Genomic DNA, 16532 nt, shown 5'->3' with positions numbered 1-16532 from the left:
CATGCAGATCCCATGTGGTTGTGGTAGGTGTTATGCAACGTCGCTGCTGGGGAGAGAGAAGAGGCGTGAGCATGCTCTAGCGACGCTAGCCGACGACGAAGAAAGAGCTGAAGCGGAGCAACGTCTGGCTGGCGCACACCAAGTCTGACGAAACTGAGGAAGAAGAGAGCTGCACTACTTGAGACGGAGCACTCCAGGCTGGACCCCGCAGGTCAGAGAGACCCTCCCCTACGGGCCATCCAAGAGATACGCCGGGAAGGATCGGATCATTTGAATCGTAGAACCCCGACAGGAGCGAAGCACTCACGTCTCTTGTTGCTTGTACGACCGTGCGTGCTCCCGATTTTGAACTAGACTAGACAGAGTTTTGGTCCGCGGTACATCAGTGAGTGTTTAATCGTTCGTCAGGCGGGAGAGCCGTGTGGTGCAGGCTGAGCCGCAAGTGCAGGATTCTCAATCAAACGGGCAGGTCTATCCGTGGCCATGCACGAGCTTCGGGGTCCATGCACCAGGACAATGGTCTGTTTATTTTACAGTACTAGCCGCTGCCGGAAGAGACGCTGGCCAATGCAGTCGCAGGTACATTAATTCAGGGTCAGCTTGGCCGTTGGCGCTTCACGTGCTGGGTGTTGTACTTCGGCGCGCGGGCACGGCCGCTGGAGCCGACGAGCCGCCACCGAGGATTCGGTCGCTGGCGAGTGCGGCAAGCGGGTCTGTCAAAAAGCCAAAAGCCCAGGCCAGATCCAATGTTCACTTGAGTTCAGTTGTTCACATGGGTGTGTGCATGCATGGTTGATCGCACCTGGCCCGTCCATCCCAAGGTAATTGCCACGAGTGGGTGCCGGCCGGACGGCAGGTAAATATTTCTGCACCACGCCAGTGCAGACCCAAGGCACGCAGGTGTTGTGATTAAGTTATGATACGTCGTTGCTCCACCGGGTCTTTAAGCTCAGAAAAGCCAACTAACAAGTAAGAAGACATCTCCAATGTCGTCCAACGCCCTCATGTACGTACGTACACAGAATCCAGTCGATACGCGTACGTACTTCCGGACTCCGGAGCTCATAGTGGCGTCGACCGTCGACACAGGAGAGGTCGATGACTGCTGAAAGTGCCTTGCTGATAGTACGTACGCAGGTACGTGCCGGCCCGTGGTCACAAGCGCACGGCATGATTGTGAAATCGTACGTACGTACGAACGGGCGAGCCGACATGTAGGTAGTACGTCCACTAGCCGAGTAGCCGGCAACTGGCGCGTACGTGCGGTGTGGGCAGAATCGAAACTAAAGATTCCTATGGCGGCCACGGTATGGGCGGTGCAGCTAATCAGGACGTACGTAGGCCGGCTGTGCAGTGGACCTGCATGCATGCATGCATGCAACTTGTTCGTGACTGGTCATACTTCAGGTACGTAGTACTACGTGAGTACGGGTCTCCAGCATTTGCACATGCATGGTACGTCATGAAGATGCTGTATATGTACCGCGTGCCTATGCCTTGTGTTGGCATGCAGCGCGACGTACGACATGTTTAATGAGGCTGGAAGAGATGGCCTTGGTGCATGATATACTCCAAATTTCAATGATCGTAATCTTAAAAAAATTGTCGTTTCAAAGAAGCATCGACAGTATACTGTTCTCCTCGGATCAGGAAAGACGAGCCCCCGATTTTAGAGATCCGGGGTCTCCTTTCACGGGCAGGACGTACCTTTGTTCCCGTCCGACAAGCACCATTTTCCTCGCTTTGCATACTCAAAAGGGGCCAACCAAAGCCGAGCGGCCTCAGTGCTGCTCAATACGTACTCCCTCTGTAAAGAAATACAAGAGTGTTTAGATCACTAATTTAATGATCTAAACACTCTTGTATTTCTTTACAGAGGGAGTACTTTTTTTTTCTCGGGCCATGCGCAAAGTTGAATGCATTGTTGTTCGCCGCTCACACTCAGGTGTGTTCTTTTGGGCGAGCGGGCAGAACAAAACCCATGCATGCATGGCAGCAACAACAATCTGAACATTTCTCTGTACGTACTGGTAGTGCCGTGGCCGCATGCAATCTCTCTTGGCTTTCTTTGGAGCTGGAGCTGGAGACCGACCGGCCAGTCCGCCGGTGAGGTTATTCAAGGGCTGTTTGCCACTCGATCTGTATGGAGTGAAACCTGGAGCAGCAATAGCAATGTGAATGATGAAGTGCAAGTGCAGGAGCTGCGCGCGGCCTGCAAAGTCGAGCATTGGCTGCTGCATGCATGCTTGTCACCTTTGCTGGCTTTATTTAGTGCTAGGTAGGTTTCTATTAACAGGCTTTTACAGCTCGCTAAGCAGGCGCTAGTGTAGACAAACAAAAAGGGCTTTAGCTCACTGCACGCACTACAAGAAAATATACCATTTGCCACCAGGTATTTTGTCACCGAGGAGTTTGGTGGCTGTAGATGTACTAATTGCAACCATTTAATTAGTTCCTTGGTCACGATAGGCCTATGTGCTGTACACTTACCGGTTTGTATCGAGGGCAGAAATAGCAACCAAGGACTAATATGCAAAAAGACAAGTCACCGCACGATTCCTAGCGTCTCCCCCAAATCGAATCGCCAAGGAGGGCGGCGGCCTGACTCGTTTTTTCCGTCGGAGCGGGCGACGGAAGGCGGAGGGCGCGCCGGAGAGCAGCCTCTTCCCGGCAGCGGCAATGGCGGGCTTGTTCCTCGCGGCGGCAACGACAGGCTTGTTCCACTCGGCGGCAGCGGCGGGCTTGTCCCTTGCGGCGGTGGTGGCGGGGCACCTGCGTGAGGGAAGGGAAGCAGCTGCAGCAATGGCCGCGTGGGCAAAAAGAAGCAGCTTCGGTAGCAGAGGGGCGCAAGATCTGCTGCCGCAACAGATGCCTAGGGTTCCACCTTCTCCGACCCCAACCAGCTCTGCCGCAGCCAGCGAGATCTCGCTCTCACCGTCAACACCAGCAAAGGCCAACCTGTAAGAATGATCTCCCCTCTGTCCTTTGCCTCCTTCCCTGTTTCTCTCCATTAATTTGCTTCGAGTACTTGATGGCTAGATCATGCACTTCAAGTGTTTGTGGAAATGTGGAAGTAAAATATACATGTAGCATTCGGTTTGTGATTTGAAAACTGGCTTGGCCTACGATGTAGAGTTTGGTTTTGTGATTTGAATATAATATGTATGTAGTAAAATATACTGTACAGTATAATCTTACTGCATATTGATACTTACAACATCAGGACTTGTAATATATTTTTGTAGTACAATGTTTTCCAAGGATATACAATTCTATGATGACTATCTTCAAATACTGTTCTATGAAGACTGTGTTTGTATAATGTTGTAGTATAATGTTTGAAGACCATCTTTGTATACAATTCTAGTACAACATTATACAGTTCCTTTGGGCTGTTGCTGCTGTGATATTATATTTTAGTATAGTGTTACTGCATATAAAATAATTACATATGCAAGCTGCGGCTTTAGTTTGATAAAGTGCAAGCAGGGCAGGTGCTTGGTAAGGCATATGGTTACTGCATATAAAATAATTACATATGCATATAAAATTATTACGTTTGTGAGCAGGTGCTTGGTAAGGCATATGGTTACATTAGAGGTCGGGGTCATGGACCAAAACCAAATAGAAAGGCCTACTCAAGCGCATCAAGCTCAACTCAGCATGTAGTGGAAGAATTGGCCTCTACAAAGGAGATTGTTGCTACACAACAAGCTCAAATTGAGGCTCAACAATCTCAACTTGAAGCTCAACAGAAGAAGATCGATTGGCTACATAGTGTCGTGTCTAACTTGGTTGGCATTTCACCTCCTATGACGGCACTAGTGCGACAGGGATAGGTTTCACAACTGAGCGGCCAATGCCATCTGACAGAATAGATATGCAACACATCAATCTCAACTATTTTTGTCATTTTTTATTCACAGAAAATACATGTAGCATATTGCTTTTGATAAAGCATTCCAATTTCTGCCATAGGTTCGTTGATGTCTAACACTGTACAAAGGATGTCAAGTTATCCAAGATCATTTGCAAGGTAATGTTATTTTTCCCATGCTCTGGTATTTTAGATGATGCCTCCTGCACCTGCAGCTTGCTTAGATATAGCAGTGTACTTGGTATCGAGATCTTCTAATCACGATAGTTCTTGCTAACAATTCTGTAACAGAAAATGAAGATACTCATCATGAATATATGGACTTACAAATTCCAATGTATAGCTAGTAATACATGTATACATTTTCAACAGTCATTTGAGACCAGGATATAGACCTGCTCCAACTTCTTCTGATGGAAATGGTATGATCAGTTTGCCTCTGCTTCAAACAATCAATATACTATGTGATTTGGCAAATTTCTTCATGATCTTAATCTTGATGGTCCAAATTTATGAATCACATGCTCTTTAGTGTCGGATAGAGGGTCCAGGTATTCTTAGAAATGGATTGCTAGAACTCAATTTCACGTGTATGAATTGCAAAACGTCTTATATTAATGAACAGAGGTTGTACTACAAAGTACAACACTTGTATGATAATTAGAGAAGGGGGGAAATAGTACAAGAAAGGTGCATCATTAATTCATTATCAAAGTATTTCTTCCAGTTAAACCATAATCTCGGGTGCACAGAACAGAGCAGTAAAAGGCCTTGCAACTCTGTTTTGGGAGTTTATGTTCCTCAGCAATCAATTAAGAAACTCCAGATAAGATAAGATTGATGGAAGACCGAGTCCTGTAGCAAAGAGAAAACCAGTAGCGAACGGCAAGTGGATGATTTTCGAGGATCCTTTATAGATTTATTGTGTTCTCGGTCGTGGCTGATTGTAGATTTTTGGGTGAAACTTTGGCTGCTGACATGATGGTATTGTGGTTTAGAGACACCACGCCATTGTGTCTAGCGTTAGCTACAGCATATTCTGTGATTGTCAACATTCAAAAATCAGCTTTCATAGTTAACTGATGGTAGAAGTTAAGAGCACATTTTCTTTCAGATTTGGTTCAGTTCCAGGTTTAAGAAGCGTGTGTTATTGCATCCTGTCCTGTAATAATGGGGTAATTCGATTATGTTCTCCTCTAGATTGACCCAAGTAAGTCTGAGTTCAGTAGCGAAGAGAAACAAACAAATGGATACTTTCTTTTTGCGGGTAGAAACAAATAGATTCTGCTAGGTTTGTTTTGGATTGTGCCATTGGATAAAACTTTGGCTGCTGAAATGGTACTGTAACCTAAAGACTCCATGCCACGCCATCATATTGAACTTCTCTGAAGCACTCTGCTCCTGTATTTGTTGTCTGTATATGTTCTACACATTTTATCATTACAAGTATGGATAGGTTGCCTATGGCATGCTTGCACTCTTTCTGATGTTTGTCATGCCTGATGTTGTCAATGAAATAACATGTGCTCTGGCCACCATTATATAGGAGATGACCTTGGAGGAGCAGCGGAAAGCAATACTCGCGCTAAAGACTGGGGAGAGAAAACTATTGCCTCTGCATTTCTTGCACATCTAGTAGACTATGTTGGATCTAAATAAAAACAAAATTCAGTGTACAAATGCTAAATGTAATGTTTGGATCATATTGGGGTGTACTGATTGGATCATATGTTCAGATTAGTACTAAACATGGTACTGTACTTTGCAAATGCTAGAGTGGTATTTCCTACTTGCGAAATAAAATTCAGTTTAGCATGTAATGTTTGGATCATAAGTTTACAAATGTTGATTCTAAACTTCTTATTGTCAAATGTCTAAAATTCTGAGATTTCTTGCATACTACAATTGTCAGCGTGTGACAATATATTGTACCCATGATATAGTTGCTTTCTCATGTCTGTAGTTACCAAGGTTTACAATTTTTGGGTTACAAAAGAAGTCTAGTCTCCAACATGTAGCTGGTCTCTATATTCTTTTAGTCACCAAGCCTTGGCTGGTCACTAGATATCTCTAGCCACTAACCATGTACATGGTGGCTGTACATTTTTAGCAACTACGTCGTCCATGGTCTCTAGATGTCATTAGTCACCAAGTCTCCCTTGGTCGCTAGATACCATTAGTCACCAGATTTGGTTGGTAGCTATTGGTATGACATTTAGTGACCAGGGTTCTCAATGTTGGTCGCTTAATATCTATAGCGATTAGACTATAGCCACCACAAAGCGACCAAGTAGTGTTGGTACCAGTAGACCACTAGCGACCAATTTTGTACTTTTAGCAACCAATCACCTTGGTGGCTAAAACTCATATCTCTAGTAGTGACAATTGCTCCAGCTGACAGATGCGTGCAGGCAGCGTGGCCGCAGATCGAGCTGGGCTTGACTTGACTGCATCTTTTATCTGGTCAGTGCCGTACCACCGCTATGTGCCTCCGTCTCTGTCTCTCCCCACCACACCACACGCCCAGGATCGTGCAATCAAGCTCGAAAGCTAGAGCATCTACTGCCGTCTCCCGAACCCGTCGCGGACGGTCCGGTGAGTTATCGACCAAAAAAGATCTAAACAGACGCCTCAAATCGCCCGAGCTGACCAGTACATTCATATGTCCAGCCTAAATTAAAGACAGATAAAAGGGTGCCCGAGCGCACCAGACTGACAATGAGGCCCCACATGAAATCGTCCGGCTATTTAAGCCGTCCGCCGCTGCCGCACTTTCCAGTTGTCCTCCGTCATCACTAGTAGTCCCCACGTCGGGTTAGGAGCTACCCATATGCCATATCTAGCGCCAGAGCGTCGGCTGCAGCTCCTTGCGCAGGTTTGGGCAAGGCTTGAAGTCCAGAACCCTGCGGGCGCGGCTCCCTCCGGACGGCGGTGGATCCGGAGGAGGACTTGGAGGTGGAGAAGGAGGAGGTTGACTAGGAGGAGGAGGTGGTGGGGGACACTGGGAACGCGGATCTACAGGGGAAGCAGCAGACGATCTTCGATTCCCTCCGGTCAGAATCAGAGGCGGAAGCCAGCCGTCATCGTCTCGAGAAGGCGGAGATGGAGCACACCGCAGACTTCGACGAGAGATGCTCGCGTATATGGATGCGGAGGAGGAGCTGGAGCCCTCCTACGTGCCCATCTACCCGCCGCCCCGCACCGACGTCATGGACATCTCCAACGACGAAGCGTAGCTAGCGTGACATAGTACATAGATTTATTCTGCATGGATCCAGGGGATGAAAATATGAGAGAAGCACCAAAATATGAATAATGATCTGGATGTACCTAGTGACGTTCGCCGGCATGTGAAGGATGGGATTTACCTAGTCCGACTCCCAGTAACCAACGAATAGGAATAGTAGGTAAACTTTTCGTAAAAGTATAATACTCGTACGTAGGAATAAGATTTGTGGTAGCCAATAGGTACTTCCGGTGCACGCTAGCGACAGTTCAAGCTGGTGAATCCACTGACCGACTGCACGGTTTTCCTCCTTTTTTTCCACCACCGACGACGAGGAGTGCTTTTTTTTCTTTTTTTTCCACCACCGACGGCGACGAGTGCGGCGCAGCCAGCTCGTGGGCCGTAGCCCACCAAGGCTTTTGGAGGAAAAACTTTTATTTTATGCACAGGGAGAAAATGAAAGGAGGCCCAGTACAGCCGGTGCTTATTACAGCCCAAGACCACACTGCAGGTCACCGTTCCCAATCCGATCGAGATTGAACGGAACGCCGCCGCCTCCCGCACGGCCCACCCGCTCCGTCTCCAGTCTTCCCGGCCGCCAGGCACGACAAACCGCCGTCCATTCCCCCGGCAGCCGGCGCGGGGGTGGTGCCTTGGAGAGGTTCTCGCCTCGATCGGGTCCCTTCACGGCTCGCTTAGGAGTAATTGGTTAATTCTAAGAGGAGCGCCATCGTTGATGAGCATGGAGCAGAGGCAGCCATGAGGTCAGCAACATCCAGTCAGTTCTTGTCGCCGTTTTATTCCTAGTTCGTGCAGCACATTAGGGCATGGATGTTTGCTCTTCAGTTTTCACCAGTTTATATATACAAGGATGTCTAGGGCTGGTGAATGAATTCTGTCCCAAGTGAATCCCGCACTTCAGGTCAGTTTGATGGCTTTAATTTCTTGTATTTATTTATGTTTGTGCTCTCAGGCATTTGTCAGATTTCTGGGCATTTCTGACAAGCCACATTCCAATGTTTGTCAACTGCTGCATACCATTCTACCTCTGATGTACACTTGTTTCTTTTTTCAAGGTGTCACATACTAAGAAATTCTCCTCCGGAAGCAGCGAACAGAGGCACCTAAGTCGACGCGGGGCGAGTCATCGGGCAATTTTCCACCTTTCCTGCCTCGTTTGGCTGCTCATTTGGTGTCCATCTCATTGGCAGCTTCGCGCCACCTGTTCGACGGAATGGCAGAGAGGCTCTGCAGCAAGAAAGCGGCTGTGGCTGCTGGCGAGGACCGCTTAAGCACGCTGCCGGAAGATGTGATCCATCTCGTGCTGTCGCTCCTGCCCTCGTGTCAAGCCGTGCGGACGTGCGTGCTCGCCACCCGCTGGCGCACCCTCTGGAAGTCCGTGCCGTCTCTTCGCGTCGATGCCGATGATGAGGCCTACCGGTGTTGCCAGGACCTGAAGCGTTTCATCGATAGCTTTCTTCGCTGCCGTGACCCAACACCTCTGCACGAATGTGAGATCCTTTTTGACGATGATCGGCGCTCGGAGGAGTTTCACCAAGACTTTGAGCTGTGGCTCCGTTATGCCGTGTCGCACAAAGTGAGGGTTCTCCGATTTGAAATCCTAGCTGGTCATGATCCGTTGCAGCTATCTGCCGGGGCTGTCATCTCGGAGCATTTGACAACCTTAATTCTTCGTTGCGTCGAGTTTGAGGATTTCTCTCTGGATGTTTCCGGCTGTCAGTCACTTGAGGTGCTGGAGATGCACGAGTGTGTAATCAACATCGGGACTGCCTTACCGAAATCCTTAAAGCATCTGACAATCAGAGATACAAGTTTTGGCTCTCAGGATTCCCCCTGTCTTACTTCTGCGCCAGGTCTGGTTACCTTGGAAGTTGCTGACTGTCATGGTTGGACCCCGTTGTTTAAGAGCTTGCCATCACTAGTTGCGGCATTTATAAACACCGAATATGTCTTGAAGGGTTCTTGCGGAAATAGTTTCAATGGGTACTGTGGTCATGAGCAATGTGTGGTGTGCCATGGTATAGCTGATTTTGTGTTTCTTGAAGGTTTGTCGGGCGCTACGAATTTAGAGTTGACAGCTGAATACTTTATGGTATGCTCACACTCTTTTCCAGTTCATTATATGCTTGCTGTTTTGCTAATGCCGTTTGTTGTTTTCTGTTCACCTTGGTATTATTAAATCTTACACTTGAAGTTAGAGCTTCAATTGTCCTTTAATTCTTCACCTCGTCTAGATTTTCAGAACAGATATAGAATGGTGCCCTATGTTTAGCAGGCTAAAAACATTGTTGCTCAGTGACTGGTGTATGGCTCAGTACTTCCATGGACTAGTTTTCTTTCTCAAGCACTCACCGATTCTAGAGAGGCTTACCCTTGAACACTGTACTTTATCTAAGGTATGAATTTTTTTCTTCTTCTTCTTCTATGTATGATAGATGCTTTGTCTTTGAAATTGCCACGTACTGCTGGTTCATTTCAGTCAACTATTTTGTTTGCAACAGCAATGGTATGATACCACGACTGAAACCTACAAGCCAAAGGACAAATTCTTGGTATCAAAGCATCTCAAGGCAGTCGAAATCAATCATGTGAAAGGTGATAAAAGGATTCACCTATTATTGAAGGTCCTTGCTTTCCATGGAGTATATTCAGAACTAATAAACTTTAAAGAGAAGTATACTTCTTAACGTAAGTGACTATAACCACATTTTACTGTTACAATGTTTATGTAGTCTGCATGTATGACATTATTATTTTTCCAGTCAATTAAATCACAAAATAAAACTGAAATTGGAAACAACCATTGGGTGAGGTTAGAAATGAAAAACGGAAGACCACCTAACTTATTTCAGTGAAATGTAAACCTAGGCCAAAGAAGAAGTGCATGCAACATGTTTACATCCTTTGGCTTGTCAATGCCACTATGACACCACACACCTTTCATTCACAATGCCGCATCTTGGTCGACCATTTAGCCTGCTCATGATCAATACCAAGCATCAAACATGGTGATGCCATCTGCTGGGGCAACAACTACAGCTGCAAGAGGTGCTTGGTGGCTGTAGCTACATGCATTTGCTGTCAAGTAACATGATAATGCTTGATTGATTATCAAAATCCATCATGTTGCTAAAAACATGGACATTTTATTGAGGGTTCTCATCTTGTCTTCACAATGAGAAAGTTCAATTTGGTGCTCTTTAGTTTGTTGGAGGTCCAGGCCTCGAGGGAAATTGTCGAATGACAAGTTAAAACTTCTGACTAGTTTTCATGTTAACAATACATCGTTTGAGCATTACAATAAAATAGATCAAGTTGCATCTTTTTTTTTTTGCGAACAAGATCAAGTTGCATCTTTGTCCGACCATCCAAGTGAATTTCTTGTACAGTTTTCCTGCACTTCAGTGTCACTCGCTAATTGGCGAGGACTTTCATGTGCTCATTGGGTCTCCTGTTGTTGTTTCCACAGGCTTCAGTTTCCAGCATGAATTGTAGTTCAGACCGTCTACTATGGCTTCTCTATCCAGACGCCCATGTCCATGAATGATTCACCATAAGGTACTCTGCGTGTTGTCAGCTGAGATCGCGCGTCTGCCCATCATGTCTGTTCACATGAACTCGTGTCCTCAACCCGGCCAGACTCAGGCACTCAAGCCTGACCTGATTAAATTGCTGAAGTCCAACGTTTATTTCGTTCTTTCAAGTACAACTTCTGTAATAAGGAGTAGCATCTAAAGACTACTATAAAGTAAACTTTGATGACACCTGGAAAGCTGTTTTAGTTGCTTTGTGGTGATTGTTTGAGTACCCTGCATAGGTTGCTTCAAATTTGTTCAAACCTCTGACACCTTGGTCGGTTTAAGTTTAAGCATGCATAAATTATTTCTTTTCTTTTCCCGTGGTTTCGTAACTTCACTGTGGTTTCAGACCCAGGTTATCTGGAAAAACAGAGAGAGGAAAAATGCCTCGTCTCTCAAAGAGATTCAGCCAGATGGACTTTTATATCCCCCTGTGATCAAAGTCACAGCCAAATATCTACGTTCTTTTTATAGCCAGCACAATATCTAGGTTTGTTTTATAGATGAATAAATATGTATTATACTATTGGAAACTTCTCTCCCGTATGAATTGAATGGTGTACTTTTTTTTGTCACATAAATAACATTTTGTTGGTCACAGTGATGGTCTAAATCAGGCTCAAAATACGTGCGGGCACCCTTACATGGAGTATTAGAAACAAATATTTATTCCTTCTGAACACATTCAAAATAACATGATAGAATTCTGCATAGCGAAAATTACGTTCGATCAATGGATGACTGATACTCCCTCCGTTCCTAAATATAAGTCTTTGTAGAGGTTCCACTATGAACTGCATACGGGGCAAAATGAGTAAATCTACATTCCAAAATGCATCTACATACATCCGTATGTGGTACATAATGAAATCTATACAAAGATTATACTCCTATTTAGGAACGAAGGGAGTATTGAACAGTACTTAGAAGAGCTCTTCGAATGAACAAATGGCTAGTGGAACAAATAAGAAAGAACACGTTTCATCTGAATGTGGCATGTAAATAAACACATGTACATAAGAACAAATCAGTTTTGTTTTCACAAACATATGTAAACACCTTGCACATGACATGAGACACCACGCTGGACGTTCCACCGTCATGACATGTGTATCGGCTTACCACAACTACTAGACATTTTCCCCGCAAGAAAAAGAAAAGGAAAACTCTAGCCAAAATACATGCCTCGTCACAGAATTCGCTATGTGATGCTCATTGCGTCAGATTGCGGGGAGAACATACGGGGCAATGTGACAAATTTTCTTTGGTTCTGGCGGTTTTCTTTTATGCTCTCTTTCTCGTTTATTCTCAGGGGTTCCCTTTACGGGTTTTTTGCTCCTTTTCTTTTTCTTACTTTTTCTTTAAATTTACGTTTTTACATTCTGAACTTCTCTACATACATGGATTTTTTTTTGAAACTACGCTTTTAGGAAAAAATCTTGATTCTTTTAATATTCATGTAGTTTAGTAAACTTTCGTTATGTATTTCAAATTTTCGCATTTTAACGGAAAAAACAGGCAAAAACTCTGAGCGAACCCTGAGTAAACTTGCTATAGAGAGTTTTTTCTGCAAGGACACAAAATCATTGGTAGAATTCGTGCAATATACAGTCTACACTTCCACAAAGTTATAGCTAGCCACGAACATGACACTGCGGTACTATTTCAAGTTCCATCCTCACCTCTGAGGTTTTAAACCAGCAAAAATTCAGTACGAAACGAAACTAGACTCAAACGAAACGACCTTCTACATAGACGACGCCTTCTCCAAGCAGCCAAACACACATCATAAAATGTGCACATTTACCGCCAACCAGCTGCTGAACGGATGCATCAAACTAGATCTGCGCAAAATGATGCTATTTCTTTGCATTGCCGGAAAAGAGCTTCTGCGCCACACCCTTCTTCCAAACGTTTCTTTCAGGGCTCACATCATCAGGATGACGAAAATCAAGCATAGCCAATGAGTTGTCGCCCAACCGAGCTCTGAGAAACTTTGACGTCTTCTTTGATTGTTTACTGTTGTTATTACTGCTGCTGCTTCCTCCACCCTTGCCCACATACCTACTGGTGCTAGACGCCTTTGAAATGGCAACTTGATCACCTCCAGCAGATAGTGGGGTTCTTTCCTTGGAAGATCGGTACCCATCCTTTGAAAGCACTGCAGCCTCTCCTTCCTGAAGCAATTTCTCTTTCAAGGTAATGGTTTCAAAACTGCCATTTTCTTTCAGGCTTTTAGAGCGCATGTTGGCGTAATAGGCCTCAGCAAGTTCGGTCTGCTTCAGAGGATCAGGCAACAGTATAGCCATTTCAGGAACAAGATGCGATATACCAAACTGCTCCACATAGGAGAGATACTCCGAAGCACCAATGACGCCGTGACGGTATTCAGAAGCAATTTCTTTAAACGCAGAGAACCTATCCTCATCCATTCCAAATGCAGCACGCATTTTTTCCACGAGGGCGTTGTTCGCTTGCCGAACATCCTCCGCAAGAGGCAAAGGCTGGCTGCTTTGAGGTGACACTTGGTGTTTATTGCCGTAAGCTGTACTTGATGATGCCTGGGTAGAGGACCCACCAGAAACAAGATTAGGGGTAGAAACAGAGTGCTTCATCTTGATTGGAGCTCTGGAATTCCATGCTGAACCACTGGAGGCAGGTGGCACGAGCCCATTATCTCTTGTCGATTGAGGTACAGTCCGAAGGTGAGAAGACCCAGAGAGATGTAGCCCCTGATCAGGCGTCGGCCATGCCTCGGTGGAAGTGGAAAAATCAGGCACTATCTCAGGATTTTCAGTGGTTTGGGACCGACAAGAATTCATGGCGCCCTTCCTAGGTTGTTGAAGCCTTGATGCAAATGTGTTCTTAGCAAGACTTTGCAGCCCCTGTTGTGTTGAAGCAGAACCCTTGTTACTTAACCCAGGCAATGGAGGGAATAATGATTCATCACCAAGCCTCGCAGAATCCCTTGAGCTCTGATTAACAGCCGGTGCATGCTTTGCTTGATGCTTCGCAGAACCCCTTGAGCTCTGATTAACAGACAGTGCATGCTTTGGTTGATGCTCTGAGAGGGGGGGAAACGAGGTTTTTTCAGGAACAGCATCCATCCTAGCATCAGGAATATCCTGGTCTCCAGGAGGAGGAAAAGACAATTGTTCGAGCACGCCACCATTCCCTAAGCTTTGACCAGAACTGGCTGAATTGACACTTGATGACTGTAAAGGCCCTGCAACACTATCAACTAGACTTCCAAGGCCATGATGTTCTGCAGTTGCAGTGCCATCCCGCTCCTGCTCAGGTGTAGGACATGTCTGGGTGGAAGTGGAAACATGAGGTACTATCTCAGGATTTTCAGCGGTTTGAGGCCGACCAGAATTTAGTACCTTCACGGTGCCCTTCCTAGGTTGTTCAAGCCTTGATGCAAGTGTGTTCTTAGCAAAAGGCTTCAGCCCATGTCGTGTTGAAGCAGAACCTTTGTTACTTGACCCAGGCAATGGAAGGAACACATCACCAAGCCTCTCAGAACCCCTTGAGCTCTGATTAAGAGCCAGCGTATTACTTGATTGATGCTCCGAGAGGGGAGCAAACGAGGTTTCATCTGAAACAGCATCCATCCTAGCATCAGGAATATCCCGGCCTTGAAGATGAGGAAAAGACAATTGTTCAAGCACGCGACCATTCCCTAAGCTTCGACGACGAGAACTGGCCGAACTGACACTTGATGACTGTAAAGGCCCTGCAACACTATCAACTCGACTTCCAAGGCCATGCTCTGCAGTTGCACTGCCATTCCGCTCCCGCTCAGGTGTAGGACATGTGTGGGTGGAAGTGGAAGCATGAGGTACTATCTCAGGATTTTGAGCAGTTTGAGGCCGACCAGAATATAGTACCTTCACGGTGCCCTTCCTAGACTGTTGAAGCCTTGATGCAAGAGTGGTCTTAGGAAGACCTTGCAGCCCCTGTTGTGTTGAAGCAGAACACTTGTTACTTGACCCAGGCAGTGGAGGGAACAGTGATTCATCAGCAAGCATCGTGGAACCCCCTGCGCTATCAAGTCGACTTCCAAGGCCATGGTCTGCAGTTGCACTGCCATCCACAGGTAATGAGAAATCCCCATCAGGTCTGTCATGGTGAGCACTACGGCCCCTGCCTCTGCCACGCCTTTGATCTTGCTCATTCCTTTGGTACATAAAACTGGTAGGTATCTGAAGTGCGGCGTTCCTCTGGGCACGAGACATCCGCCCGCCGTGCTCCATTGCATTGTGTCTGTTGATCTCCGCGTCGCTCTGGAAGACAACAAACTTCTTGGCCAAACACGCGTCATCTTCGCAGAGGAAGTGATCTTTCCGAAAATGCATCTCCAAATCATTGTAGTTGCGGAAATAATCGTACTGCCCAGGATGCCGCCTCTGACATATGTGGCACGAGTAGTGGTCCCTGGTCATATGCGCGTAAAGCTCATTATCTCCATAGAATGCCCTCTTGCAATACTCGCAAATCGGGTGTCCCGCAAAGCCGCCGCGTTCGACCTCGGAGCCATCCACCTCAGTGTCCCCTGTTTGCGTGTGCCGGGTCATCTGTTCCTGCGTGTAGAGCTTCTGTTGACAGATGAACACCTTCCTCCCCTCCAAGCAAAGTTTGCACATGCGCAGCCCATGCTTGTCGGACAGATGCCCCCTTAGCAGGCCAATGGTCTTGAAGGTGCTGTCCCTGCCCTTCGCTTGCGCCGCCTGGCCGGCCTGGCCCTCCTCAATTCTCTCACATACGCTGCAGGAGAGCCGGCACATGGCCCGAATCATCTTGTAGTGGTCGGCGTCGTCGAAGTAGGCCCTTGAATCCTCGTGGTACCAGTACTCCCCCGCCTTCCCCTCGCTCGCCGCGGCGGGCAAGGCGGAGAAATCGGAGATGACCCTCGTGTAGTCCCCCATGGCCTTGGTGACGAAGACGGAGGGGCAGTCCGTCTTGCAGATGCAGCAATGACGGTCCCCGACGACGAAGCGGAGGCGGACGACGCAGGTCGAGCACACCTCGCGGTGGCCGCAGGGCCCGTAGGCCACCCACTCGAGCGCGTCCGCGCACACCGCGCAGCTGTCGTCCATCCCGGCGTGCGGCGGGGGTCGGTCGGCGGCGGCGAGGAAGGGTTAGGGTTCGGCGGCGAGGAAGGGTTAGAGGAGGCGAGAAGGTTCGAGACGATGGAGCGGTTTGGCTCTGGGCTTTTCTCCTCTCCGCTGGAGAGAGTTTTTTCTTTTTTATAAGTTGGACCGCTTTTTTTTTGAGAAGAATAAGTTGGACCGCTGGGCGGAGAGGTTTGGTAAGGCGGTGGAGAGACCAGGTTCGACACGCTTAAACGGGCCGGTCCACTCGCACGCCTGTGCTGCGTGCGTTTCCCCTCGCACGGAGCGTCGAATAGTGGGTCTCTCCCCTTGCCCCCCGTGTTCCTCTCAGTCTTCCTCCCCCCCCCCACCGCTTCGTGTTGCTCGAGGAAGTGAATGCACGGCGATCGCCGGGGAGGCGAGGAGACTCGACGCGGTGACGATCTATATCTATTCGCCGCTGACCCGCCGCATTCCTCTCCCCCACCAACAGAGAACCCAGAACCGAGATGGCTTAGGGGAGTGACTGCTCTTCTGACGTCGCGACCCGGAGTGCGGAGCAAACCCGCCGCCGCCGAGGAGCGGGAGCACTCCATCGGACGGGCCTCCTGCGCGTCTGGCCGGAGACGGCGACCAGAGGTAACTTGGTGCGAACCTTGGCTTCTTTACCAATCTTTGCCGCATGTTTGCTCATTCTGTGTCGGCCACCATCGGCAGCTTCGGGGCGGGACACCACC

General features: G+C 47.4%; 2 protein-coding genes across 2 annotated transcripts; one reads left to right on the top strand and one right to left on the bottom strand.

The window, feature by feature from the left end:
• The first annotated feature begins 7636 nt into the window (after nt 1-7636).
• Nucleotides 7637-11121, top strand: LOC125556541 (F-box/LRR-repeat protein At3g26922-like). Its single transcript, XM_048719255.2, has 5 exons — nt 7637-8025; nt 8180-9216; nt 9359-9520; nt 9626-9812; nt 10594-11121. Exons 2-4 carry the CDS (start codon nt 8338-8340, stop codon nt 9809-9811), a joined length of 1227 nt encoding a protein of 408 aa, XP_048575212.1. The 5' UTR covers nt 7637-8025; nt 8180-8337; the 3' UTR covers nt 9812; nt 10594-11121.
• A 1176-nt stretch (nt 11122-12297) lies between these two features.
• Nucleotides 12298-16174, bottom strand: LOC125510322 (uncharacterized). Its single transcript, XM_048675477.2, has one exon. It carries the CDS (start codon nt 15799-15801, stop codon nt 12562-12564), a length of 3240 nt encoding a protein of 1079 aa, XP_048531434.2. The 5' UTR covers nt 15802-16174; the 3' UTR covers nt 12298-12561.
• Nucleotides 16175-16532: the final 358 nt, after the last annotated feature.

This window comes from Triticum urartu, chromosome 5A, assembly GCF_056163025.1.
Source record: "Triticum urartu cultivar PI428250 chromosome 5A, HENAU_Tu73, whole genome shotgun sequence".
Lineage (NCBI taxonomy): Eukaryota > Viridiplantae > Streptophyta > Magnoliopsida > Poales > Poaceae > Triticum > Triticum urartu.
Note: the sequence above shows the minus strand (reverse complement) of the source record. Positions and strands in the feature narration are given on the sequence as shown.